Source organism: Lagopus leucura, unplaced genomic scaffold (assembly GCF_019238085.1).
Source record: "Lagopus leucura isolate 7727_CA_CO unplaced genomic scaffold, USGS_WTPT01 Super-Scaffold_1, whole genome shotgun sequence".
Lineage (NCBI taxonomy): Eukaryota > Metazoa > Chordata > Aves > Galliformes > Phasianidae > Lagopus > Lagopus leucura.
The window spans coordinates 1,868,129-1,881,336 of record NW_024962250.1 but is presented as its reverse complement, the minus strand read 5'-3'; the positions used below and the strand labels follow the sequence as shown (position 1 = coordinate 1,881,336).

Here is a 13,208-nt window from a genome sequence, read left to right as displayed (position 1 = left end):
GTGATCCAAAACGATCCTATAAGTCTGAGAAGAAGAAGCTGTAATTTGCCTCTTCATTTTGCAGGATGTGGTGCAGCATCACAGATCATCCCTCTCAACCTCATTCCCCATGTTGAGACTAAACTTCGTTGCTAGAAATTCAAAAGTTGATGAGAGAAAAGGAGAATATTATACCATTTTGAAGACAGAGGAGAGAAATTCTTCAGTAGAAAGCATATTTTTAGTCATTTTGCTTCCATAATTTTTTTTTTAGCCTCAGAAGATTATATCATGCATATAGGTGTATTGTTCTCATTTCTTCTCCTTACAGTTGCAATTAGACTTGTAAACACTAATTTGTATTTAATTTTTGCAACCAACCTCTGGTGGGAAGAATATAAATAGACTGATTTGGATGTCATCAACTCTTTTTCTGCCTTTGGAATTCCACACAGAAGCACTCAGTGCAGCAAGACATGGCCATGCACTAAGTCTCTTTCTCATGTTCTTTTTTTTGTTTTCCTGGCATTTTCTTGAATTTTCTCACATGTTTAAACAGTGTCTGGTGACTGAAAGAGCTAAATATCAAGGGAAAGGCAGCAAGACTGCTTGCTGGAGGAAATTCCCGACTGGCACAGAGCTCAGCCGAGTTGCCTACATCTCAGGACTTGGGCTGCCTGTGCAAAACTCCATCAGCCCAGGAGAAAACGCTGCAAACCCCAGTAGATTATCTGTCATTTAAATTGTTGTCACTGCTTGGGAATCATTGGTATTGGTAACTTTAACTGCTTCTCTTTCTGCAGTACCAGATTTCGCTTAACTGAAGCAATTCTCACTCAGTCCTGTCACAGACATTCACACAAATTTATACTGGGTTTACATGAAGCCTGGAAGACTATTTCCAGTGCATGTTTTACTTACTTTCAATTTCCATAGGATTTGCAAACAGAACATTTATTTCACATGGCCTCAGAGCGTGGCCGTAAACTGCAGTCTTGCTTTATTGTAAGTCACAAGCAGACAAGGTTACTTTTCAATATGTGTTTATTTGCATGTTTCCATGTATTCTTATTTGTCTTTGGCTCAAATATTGGCCTCAGCTTGAGTGAAACAAAAGCCCAGCCATTTTACGGAAAACTAGCTGTATGCTTATTTAAAGCAGCCTGAACCAGTGTGATATCTGGCTCCTGTTCCTCCTGAAGGCTGACGCGGGACTCCCGAGCCCTCAGACTGCAACAGCCCTGTGGGGAAGCAGCCTGGTTCTGCGGGCTGAACGTGAGGGCTGTGCCTGTGTCTGAAAATCAAACTTTTTCTCTGATACAGCCACAAGGGTGCAAACGCTGTGCGAGCCTACTCTGAATTCCTCCCAAGTATCAGGTTTTTCATTTTTTCCCTCAAACTGAAGACCGAATTAGGAGAAAGGTATTCTCTTTGTTCATGGACTGTTTTCGTAGCTGAAAAAATAGCACAAAGGAAAGGACTTTGCCACTTTAGCTGCTTTGATTCAGTGAAGGAAATGCTAAGTGCGATTAATGCCAGCTGTAATCAGACAAGCCCTTGTACGTGCTCCAAAATGCCTTGAAGTTAAATGTGCAGTGCTGAAGTAAGACTTTGTGAAGTTCAGCAGCCAAACAAGAAAGGCAGTCTGGCTCTGCTGACAGCACTGACAACAAGCCTTGTGGGACGTGCAAGACGTTTGCAAATCCAGTGGCTTCACCAGAGGAGGCTACACCACCAATCAGTTCAGCAGGCTATTGGATTCTGTGGGAGTCACATTTTTTTTCCAATACTGAAATATTCTCCAATATCAAAAAGAATTCATTGTAGCCATAATTCCAGTCTCAAGAGATAAAAAACAAAAAACCAAAAAAAACAAAGTAAATGTTCACCAGAAAATTTCTTTCACGAGTCATTTATTTGAATTTATATCATGTCCACAAAAATAGAAACAGTCTTCAGAACCATTCTGTGATACATAGTCTCCAAGTTGAGATTTACAATGGCAATAGAGAAATATCTCATGTGGGGTTTTTTCCACATGTGTATGTTGAAGAAGCTGTGAGAAGCAAGCAAGAATTATGCATTTCACCATGGAAAGAAAGACAAAAATGTAACTAAACATGTTAATGTCTCTGTAGTTCACCAGCCTACATATAGTTTCTCAGGATGTTTTAAGAGTAAGTTGCTCTAACTTTGTGCAGAAAATAGAGTTGGAGGGGTGCTCACGCTTACACCTCTGACATTCTGATTTGCATGTATCTATATAAATATAATATACTTTCCTATCTAAAGCTTTATACATATGAAAAATTATGGTACAATAAAAATCTATACACATGGTGCTACCAGTTGAGCAGCTGCTAACTTATAGGATACATCTAAAAATATGATTGCTCAGCTTCTGAAATACAAAATAAAAGAGCAATCAGAAATGCTTTTTGTTTAAATAGTAATTTACATAAACATTCATCTCTTCATTTTCTCCATTTGCTTAGGCCTTGTAAAAAGATTCCCTTTGGTTGGTTGCATCTGTCCTTGGCAAGAACTGCAGATTTAAACAGTCCTTTGTATTTGTCTTAGGCAAGGGTTAATACATTTGTGAAACAGAGTAAAAGTTGGCTGGCTCCTATTCCAGGTTTGTGCTATTGTAATGCTGAATGACAAGTACCTAGTCTGAAAAGTTCTACAGAATGGGAACATAAACTTGCATGATTTCCACTTGCTGAAAGACCTGACAGTAAAAGGCTGGCATTTGTACTGCAACCCAGCATAAATCACTATCCGGATTTATACAGTGGGCTTTAAGTGAAGCTACTTATTTTCAAAACCTTTACAAGCATGTTTAGCTGCTGCTCAGTAAAAAAGGGGTGAGACATCTATATTACAAGTTCAATGAATTTCCCAGTAAGTTGCTGAGAGATCTGGTAGAAAGCAGTTTTATGAAGGTATGTTAATCAGTAAGACATGAGTTAACCTGAGATCTAGCACAACAGCATCACTATGGCCATCAGCTATACCTTTTTGCTTCCAGAGCAAGAAAGGATGAAATCTGGGTGCCAGGGGATTTGTGACCGTGGCACTGATTTCAGGTTTTCACTGAAGGAGTGGATTGGAATGTGAAGGGGGATAAGCCTGGAGTACCGTGGTGATGGTTGGACTAGATGATCTTAGTGGTCTTTTCCAACCTTAATGATTCTATGATCCTATGAATGGACTGCAAATAACTGTGGGGTTGGGGGGGTGGAAGGTGATGATCTTTGGAACAAAGTGAAGGTTCTCTCCTCATCTGGTGGCATGGTTCTTGCTGTATGAACTACAAAATGATGGTAAATGGAGTGGAATGTAGCCAATCAAGCTGAAAAAAGAGGAAATTAGTGAGTTGCGCAAAAGCAAGCAAGGCTGGCACAGTCAGTCCACAAAAAAAAAAAAAAAAAAAAAACTGAGAAAAAAAAAAAAAAGCTTTGAAGTACAGAGGCTTATAACTTGATTTGTAAATTAGATGAACCTCTCTCCACCCAGGTTATGAAAAGTAAAAATTGTCATGTACAGGTAATTGATGGTGACAGCTTTGGCACACACACTGTAGGAGGTGGTGCTATTGTTAGACATGCCCTACATGTGTAGATAACAAGCTAAGCTCTTATGTTTGCCTACAAATTGTTGCTAAGCACATTTGATGCCATTTATATTGATACTTCTGTTGTCTCTTGGTTTCATCTGCATTTCCTTTTAAGACAAACAAAAAATGGAATAGCTTACAACCTCCAGCTGCGCCCTGCTGAATTTCTGCCTAATTTGGATTCAAATCCAAGAGATGCCTGAGGAAATGGATATTGGATGGATTTAATATTCCTTTTTCTTTTCCCCTGGATTTTTCAGCCCCTGTAATTGCCATTGCTTTCCAAATTCCCAATCCTTGAAATAGTGAATAGGAATCGATCTTTGTTTCACCTCTGTTAACATCACCAAGAAAATCCTGTTTTTCAACTCCCACATCTCACGTACTCAGTGACCTGGTGAAGAACTGCCTCCTCTAGATTTATTTCCCCATGTAGTGCCTGTGCCTGGTGCCAGCAGGAAGCATTCGTGAGTTGGAGAAAGAAAAAGCTGCCAATGAATGTTCAGTCTCTGCATGGCACAGATAGAGACAAGCCCAAAATACTGACCCAGATCCAAATACAAGTGTCCCCAATGTCTCATGGTCTTTATGTTGCTGGATTTTTCTGCAACAAAGAATGGAAAAAAAGAAAAAAAAAAAAGAAAAAAAAAAAGAGAAAAAGCAAACAAATACAAAGAGCTAGACTTGAGAAAAGCAAAGAGAACTCATATTTTACATGCAACTGAGTTTTACATTTCTCAGAGGTTATTTGAAAATAAATGTCCAAATGAGACTTGACCTGCCAGGAAGATCATATAACTTGAAGGAACTGGGGAGACTTCTCCCTCGTGCAATTGGATTAATAGATACTCTGCTTGCCCCTCTCCTCATTGCTTTATGTGTCGTGGATTTGAATGCTCTAGTTAGGAATATAAGATAGGGGAAAGTATTATCTCTACTGGGAAACTGGTGCTTTTTGGTAAGTTTGCCCAGTCAGAAAACAGTCATCTTCCTCTAATGGCTTTGGTCCCTGAGATTGACTCTCTTCCTGCAGTCCACTTCAAATACAGTTTAAGTCAGTTATAAACAAATAGCCCGTTTCATGGTGTGAGCTGAATGCCCTTTGGAGGTTAGGGAAGAAACTCAGTACCAGGCAAGGTCCAGTCCTAAACTTCTGCCTACAAAAGAAGGTCCCAGTGGTGGAGGTAGTATGGGTTCTCCAAGTAAATGCTCACACCCACCTTGATGAGCTACTGCTCTTACAGCCGGGACAAGCCAATTGAAGGGGAACCCACTGTCTGGATTAATAAAAGCAACTGGAAGCCAGCAAAGTGTTGAAACATTCAGAAATTGGAGGGAAGGAACAAGTGATATTGGCTAATGAAAGCTATAAACCAGCTGGTTATGGAAGAAGACTACTTGGCTCAGAGATGCTTTACAGTTTCTCCACTTACAGCCACCTTCCAAAGTGGATTACCATACTGCCTAAATGCCCTAGTATTTTGCTCCTTCCCTTTCTTTGCATGACTCGCAGCATTGTCATAAATCACATTATGCCTGTATGACTTAACAAAAAAAAAAAAAAAAAAAAGAAGAAAAACTTCACAAGAAGGGAAAAATAATCATAATTCTATAATGTTATCTTATATCACAGAAAACTGTGTACATTTTTTCCCCATACAGGACATACTTCAAATAAAATAATTTTAACGCCAACAATGATAATGTTCCTTCTTCCCGACAGAAGTAGAATTGTTTTTTCACCCCAGTTTGGTACATAAATATAAGAAAATAGTCTTTGAATATTTACATCCAGGTGTTTTAAGTGTTATTTCTTGAGATCCTTAATTCTCATTTTCTCTCCAGCCACGGGCATTCTTTCCAAATTTATATACTAATCTGCGACCATCCACACGCTCCAGGATTTCTCGTTTATAATAGTATCTGTTAAAGGAAACATGTAGAAAAGATTTAAACCAAATTCCTCTACAGTCTCAGAAGACCACAGTCAAATTGGGAATCACAAAGCTATCTGAAATGTCTTTAGTTTGTTTCATTTTACATTATTTTATTATATTTTATTACACCAAAGGTTGATCTAACTGAAAGACAAGGAAGAAAAAAAATCATTGTGTCTTTTTTTACTTCACATTAACCAACTTACAAATTTGAATCTCACCATTTTTCAAGTTCCACAGTATTGCCCTACTCATTACACGCTCCGATTAAATTTCATCTTGTTTTGTTTTTTTGGCGGTGTTTTTTTTTTCTTCTAAATAAGCCTGCATCTGAAATCTGACCAGGAAAGAATCTAAAATTCCATTTTGAAATACAGTTTGAACTTCTATGGATTATGGGAAATTCTGAGAATGTTAAATCAACTGGCAAAGAAGGTCCTCACAGAGGACCTGTAAGCCAGTTTTAAGATAAAGGCAGGGGAATGTTTATGTTCTGAACACTGGTGCAAAAAACAAGTTCTCTGTAATCTAAAACTTCCCAGTTCAATAGCATGTGAACTTTCAGCTTGCTGTAACCATTTTTCCTTTCTACAATCAAATATTTTTATTGGTTGGCAGTGTGGACAGAAACAGAATCTACTATGTATAAAATAAATTGTAAATGTTATATAATATGAATATTATAGTATACAGACACAGGAGGAATAAATTAAGACAAAGCAGAATGCAATGTTACAACCTCAAGATTAGTGGGAAAGACTTCGTTGTTGCAAAAAATAAAAAAAAGGAACTGCTGCTGCTTGCACTTCATTTTTAAAAGTAACCAGATTCTCCATTCAGGCAATTTCTTTATGTGCACTCACCTCATAGCCCGGCTGAGTTTCTCATAAGTCATGCTGCTGTTGTTCTTCTTCTTCCCCCAGAGCTGAGCCACAGCTTCGGATTTTAAAAATCTGAAGACACCTTCTGACCGGTCCTCCCACTTGATTAATCCTGGGTATTTCTCAGGGTTAAGAAGAATATCTCGAATAAATTCCCACAGATGAGTTCCTCGAGGGTCTGAAAGAGGGAGGGTGCAGAAGGAAGGAGTTTAAGGAGCTCTCCGGGCTATGTTCTTTATTATGCAGTTTTCTTACGGTGTGTCATCTATAAGCAAGGACCACTCAGTGAGGATGGGCCATGCTTTGTGGACTGCAGAACCACCACCTCAGAGCTACACATGTGAAAACATTGATGGCTTTTACACCAAGGCTAGAGCTGAGCATCAGCCTTTGGAAGGCTGAGCCCTGAGGCAAAAGGATGGATAAGAGCCACAACAACCAGGAGAGGTAGAGACCAAACCATCCCCTGCTGCCTGAACTAAACACCACTTTGGGACTGAACATGTTTAAGTCTTCCCCTCACCTCCTCCCTTTTTCCTGATATTTTTCCTGATATTCTTCTACGGCATGGCAGCATGTAACCTGGTGTTATTGTGCAACTCCTGAAACAGCCAGCAGAACTGTATGGAGGGCACTGAAGTGCCATGCATTTAAAACAGATAAACAGAAGGCAAATGAAATACAATGCTGTTCCACGTGTGCAAGTGTTTGGTCTCAAGTGTTCCAGGTAGACTTCAAGAAGAAGGTGTATACTGGCTAGAGGAATAGTGATAAAAATTGATAGCCAAAATTGTATAGGAAAATGGCATTAAAAGTTTGACTGCAATGGCAGAAAGGGCAAAAACAGATATCCAAGTTCAATATGGAGGCCCCATTTAAGCACAACTCTATTCCAGCTATTGCAGAGATGACACGAGAAAGCCCACGTAGGAGGAAAACAAACATACAGTCAAACAAGTGAGATGTGGTATATGAATGAAGAGTAACAGTGACAAGGTGGGCCAGGAAACAGTTGTCCTTTGGTCTGCTTTCAAATGCATGTAAGGCTTTGGACCAATGTAAGAAGGAAACAACCTCAGCAAAGATGCAGTGCTAAATAGAAACTGGTATACAGGTAACATCAGCATTTTTCAGTCAACTAATCCAGTATTTTTCTTTGCTATGATAACTGCTTTCTAGAGGCAACCAAATGTGGTGGATCTAGTCTATCTGGACATCAGCAACAGACTGTATAGATAAAGGTACAACGACTAATGATGAAACTGGAAATGTAGGGGATTAGCCCAGCATGGCAAAGTAACCTTTACTTTATGCCAAGACTATGATGGGGTTCTTCTCAGGTTCGTCTTCAAACCATTCCTACTTAATCTCTTCATTAGCAATCTTGATACACACACACAACACCACAAAAAAAAAAGTCTGTGTGCAGATAAAAGTTCTGGAGTTTTGAATGAGCAAAGTCACAGAGCAGGATAAGAAGAGAAGTCATGAAGGAAAACTAATCTGGAGACTACAGAAACAGGACTAAATTGAATACTGCAATACACATCAGAGGACAAATACTAATATGCTCTACTATAAGCACAGGATGAAAAAAAAACATATGCAAGTTGTTTTCAGGTTTGAAATCCCAGTAATATGCATTAAGAGAATGGTGTCTACGAATCACAGATATGGTAATCTGTCTTCAGACTCAGGTTGAATCAAAACTAGCAGAAAAAGAGGATGAGGGGAGCAGAAAGACCTCCGTATCAGAAGAAAAGGCAGCTGTAGGAGTAGGGGGCAGGTGTTTGCTCATGATGGCATGCATTAAAAGCTCTGGGAAGAGATGCAGAGCTGCATCTCTGGCATTGCTGCACCTAGCAGGCACAGGCGCAGCAGGGCCTGTGTACAGACCTTCCTTATTTAGTTCATCACCTCTTTTGTTATCCTATATTCCAGATCACCAGCTCAGCTCAACGAAGGGGGGAGGAAACTGAATTCTGGTGGTTTCCCTCTGGGCTCTTACTGATAAAAACAATTAGAAAAGTGCAAAACTACTGCATCAAAAATAACATGAGCAAACAGCACCAGAAACAGTGAGATCCTTGAAGAATTCTATCAGAGTAACCATCTAACTAGCTCTGCTTTCAAAATGAACTCAGAATGCTCCCTTTTCCTTCCCAATGGGTATCTACTCTTCATGCGTTTCTTTTCCCTCAATCAACCAACCATTATAAACCACGGATGTTATAACCATTATAACCATGGACTTACTGTGTTTCTTGGTGTGGGACTTTGGGGTATGATCTTGTGTTTTTTTCACATCTGAAGAATCTGTAGAGAGGAAAATGAAGCCTATTTGTAAATTTGATTAAAGGTTTTCCATTGACTAGCAGGTTGAAAGAAATAAAACCACAAAAAAGAACGAATATCTCTTTTAAAGATAATCACTTTTCAGAAGGCAATCTAAGGGAGGAGGAAGGGGGAGAGTTTTGTTTTCTGTACTGTATGGTAATCAGCACACTTCACAAAGAGACCATTGATGAATAAAGAATGAACGCAGAGGTAAACATTTGGCTTTTGAAACCTAAATTAGATTAACAAATACCTCACCCCATGCTATGTGTGAGAGAGAGAAAAATAAGAGAATCAAGTCTATAAAAGGAAGCCTGAATTGTCCCATTATGTCTTAGTCTTTGCAGAAGCATGTATCTTTGGGGGCTTATTTGTTTCCGAAGAGATGATCTAATGTGAAATATATGCGCTGGTACCGATGCACAGAACACCTACCTGACTAAAACATAATGAACTGGCAAAGCATGGTTGTTTGGGGGGCAGGGAGCGGGACTGCACTGGTAGGAGGTTTTGGCAGCTGGACGTGCATATATTGTTCCATGGCTCGCAGCCATAGAAACAAGCCATTTCTCATTGATGGTGCTTTATCACCTGCAGCCAGCCCCAGGAGGAATTGGATTTCTGGCACAAATGTTTCTTCAGAAACCAAGAAAATGAAAAGTTCTGTCTGTTCCTCGCCGTCCCCCACCTGGCAGCCTGACTGCATCCCGCTCTGCAGCTCCAAGGTCTCACAAAATCTGCGGGACCGTCCCGAGACGGAGGCCCTCCTCTATTTGCTTTTCGGCCTGCTTCGTGCCTGAATGCCACAAAGCAAAGCTGAAGGTCCCACGCACGTTTTCCCAGCTTCTATGAATGCAGGATTATCATACTTTTCATGGAAACGGGACATTTGCATGTGCAAATGACTCACAGGAAATATTCATTTGCATAGAAACTTGTTGGATTTGCACAAGCAACTGCAATAACTGCATGTGAAAAGGTAGATGCAAAGCTATTCACACAAGTCACTTTATTCATACATAACTGGATATGTACCCCGAGCAGGGCAGAAAGGATAAGTCCAACCTCCCCTGCTCTGAGCTGACATAATTACTGTCCTTGACCCCCCGAGCAGCAAATGTGCTCTGAGTCATTTTGCCTTCCCACTCCCAAAGAGCAGGAACCAGCCTGAACCTCACTCAGCTTGGGGGGAAAAAGTAAAATGAGGCCTATTTCACTGCCTTTCCTCAGATTACGATCCCCCGATGTTATTAAAAGCCTGTGGGAACTCCTGGTGAGGACAGCAGGACCAGGCCCTTTATTTGCCCTCTTATTTAAATCCTTTCCATTTTAAAATCCCACAGTTTGCTTGCAAATGTTTGTTATACTCTGTTTAGCTGGGGATTTATTCTTGGAGATTCAGTTGCCTTCTGCTTGGCTGGTGATTTACTCTGGGTTTCAGCTGTGTACACAGCCTCTCGCTCTGCCTCCCTCTCATGGAGACCGGTTTCAAACACGCTGTGTCGGGAGGCTGGGGCCTGACAGATGAAAAGAGTTACAATGCAGTTTCAACAAAGCTGCCTTGCAAAACTTGTGACAAAAGGTTGCAGGGTATTTGCATATGATTCAGGAGTGAGCCATATTCTTTACGGGATATACAAATTTAGTTTTTACAGGAGGCTGTGCCCTTGGCGTGCCACCCTTGCTCTAGGCTCAAGCAGTCAGCAGGTAAACACACCGCGCCAGGAGCTTGACAGGTCCCCAGTCCCACCAGAGCACTCTGAACTCCTGGCAGCCATCTTAGCAGAGTGGGTGGAGGCAGCGGCGAAAGCAAACATAGTGGGGGTTTTGGTGGTGGTTGGCTGTTTTTTTTTCTCTTTTTATGGTTTGGTGGTTTTCTTTCTCAAGTTAGGTTTTCTCTCTCTCTTATTAAATCGATTGCCAAATGCATGCATTTAAGCCACACGTCCCAGTAGTAAGCCCAGCGGCGCAGGGAGGCAGGGGCACGGTGGGCACAGGGGCAGTCACAGCTCGACAGCCCACAGGGCTCTGCAGAGACAGTGCCTACGAGGCCACATCCCTGCAGCACACCTCCCTCATTACTCCTCCACTTCTACCTGTCTCCCTCAGGCCTATCTGCTTGAAAGCTTTCTAAGACGACCGTGCCTTTCCTTCCCCCTTTCTTGCTGCCTCATGACCTCAGATTCCCTTTTCCCTCCACCTTGCTCTTGCCTCCATCCCGCTGCCTGCAGCAGGACGTGCCCTGCAGAGCACCCCGACATGTGTGCCCTGCCCGCAGTTTCAATGGGCGCTGCATCAAATGGGTTTGTGCACTTTTTCCTGCCCTTTAGCAGACAGATCGTATCTCTTCTGTGGCCTCGTGGAGCTCTGAGAAGGGTGAAATGGTGTGCTGGGCTTGCCTGGGGACAGGCTGGGCTGGGAGTAGGCAGGGGGTGCTGGGCCTGCCCTACAGTGCCCAGCGGCTGCCCCCAGCATGCCCCCAAACCTACTTGACATGAACGACCAGCTCAGCAGGGAACTGCAGCCGCTTCTGGGGAGGAATATGACAATTATTTGCCCACACTTGGCTACCCCACAGAAAAGCAGATGCCTGAGCTGGAACATCTTGTCTCTCTGACACTAACATCTTCCCCTTTGACTAAGTCACTTTGAAAGATATGTGGAGGCAGCAGATTGTTTGATCTTCTTTGTCTTGACAGAGGGAAGAGAGAAGCTATGGTAATGATGATAGCTAAAAGAGTTGTCAGAATCAGTACTGCTTGGTATAAAAATGACTGGAGGCTCAGATTCAATCCTACAACACAAGACCACAGAGACTATTATATGTCAGTAGCTTTGGGAGAAGCAACAATTAACAATATAATTACAAGTTCCTTACCAGGAGGCTGGTGACTCGGTGTCGACATGGAGATTTGAGCACGACAGAACGTTTTGCTGTCCAATAGCTCTGGAATTAAAAAGAAAACAGTTAAAGTAATGGTCCTCTTACAACCATAGAGCTACTTCAGAAAAGCAAGAAGTATAGTGAGGGTAGTTACCTACTGTGCTACCATAGCCACTATCATACAGGTAGTTGTCTTCTTTCCAGGACACCATTAACGATGGATCTGAAGGTGAAGGACAACGAGGGAAATTAGATCAACAAAAGGACATAAGGATGAATACAGACAGACAAAGCAGTAAGAAATGTGCAGAAGGTACAGTGAACTGAGAATTGAAGGGGCTAAGTGAAAAATTACTTTCTTTCTCTGAAATTGTGGATTAGGGCTTGCATACTCAGGCAAACATACTTACACAAAGCACTGACTTACAAAATAATGTAGCCGCCTTTTCCTTTTCCTAAGACACCATTTATACCTGCCCTGGAATGAATTTTCCTATGTCAGAACAACTCTAATTCTACCCTAATTCTCTAATTCTATGACAGTTCTTTGGTGCCATGAAAATGAAAGTGCTCTCAAATATCTAGTAGAACAAGAGAATGCTTATAATTAGTATTTATTTTTATAATAGTGGAACTCGAAAGTCCCCTCCAAGACAGAACTTCATGTGTAAGCACATAGTGAGAAACATCAAAGCAGAACCATTTTATTCTGGCACGTAAGTCCCCACCCTTAACCCAAAAGCCACTAGTAAGCTTAAAGAGTAATATGACTTAGTGACCTTCTGGTCAGGTGGATCAATACATACAGAAGTATTGTCTTTATAAGCCGTACAGTGAGCAGGAAATTACTCTTTTTACAGTGCATTTTTGAGGTTAGAAGCTTTAAACACTTATTTTTCTTTTGAACTCAAGCTCAGAAAGGATGAGATCTGAAGTTCAAATCCATGTTTTACTTTTTTTTTTTTCATGTTCACATAAATGGGGGGGGGAAAAAAAGAGTTATAGCTAAATAATCATGGTTGGCTGAGTTACCACTTATGACATAGGAATTTAGCAGGCATGCTAAGTAATAGCTGCATGTTTGGGCACCCAGAGCTTGTGTTCCTACAATAGCACACACCCTTTGCTTGTTTGGACACCTGATCTGCCCAGTGTTGCCTCTGAAAACAGGCCTTAGCCAGCCAGAACGTGGGGAGACAGCTTGTCTTCACATTTCATCCTATTTCAGTGCCTACAAGGCAGGCTTTCCCCCCTAAACCACCAGCCCACCCCTGCCAGCTCATATGGAGTCCCAGTCTGCACCAGTCCACCCTACCAGCAGGCACAGTGAGTAGCACTAGTCAATGGTGGGCTTTGATCTCTCCAGGATGTGTGGCAGAGGTACTGTGCAGAGCCCTGTGTATCTCTACTTGAAGGAGAGACTAACATTATATCAGGATCTCATAAATCAGGACTTGAAGAATTACTGTGGTTTCTTATAGGGCAAGCATCAAGGCTGCTGCATGCATGCCACCCATACCATGCGGGCACGGGCAGGGAGCCGACTGCAATGCTTGCTTGCTGCAAGGAGA

The 13,208-nt window shown here is 41.5% G+C and overlaps 1 protein-coding gene across 2 annotated transcripts in view; it reads right to left on the bottom strand.

Moving 5' to 3' along the window:
* Positions 1–1,888: 1,888 nt before the first annotated feature.
* Positions 1,889–13,208, bottom strand: part of EHF (ETS homologous factor) — a 61,770-nt gene continuing 50,450 nt past the window's right edge. The window contains exons 5-10 of one of the 2 annotated variants that reach the window (XM_042871770.1): positions 11,792–11,860; positions 11,632–11,700; positions 8,673–8,732; positions 6,399–6,594; positions 5,388–5,521; positions 1,889–3,334 (exon numbers count right to left, since the gene is read on the bottom strand). In XM_042871770.1, the coding sequence (XP_042727704.1) occupies positions 5,422–5,521; positions 6,399–6,594; positions 8,673–8,732; positions 11,632–11,700; positions 11,792–11,860 (494 nt within the window). In that variant the 3' untranslated portion in view covers positions 1,889–3,334; positions 5,388–5,421. Of the gene's footprint in view, positions 5,522–6,398; positions 6,595–8,672; positions 8,733–11,631; positions 11,701–11,791; positions 11,861–13,208 lie in introns of both variants that reach the window. The other variant, XM_042871777.1, reaches the window with a different exon arrangement.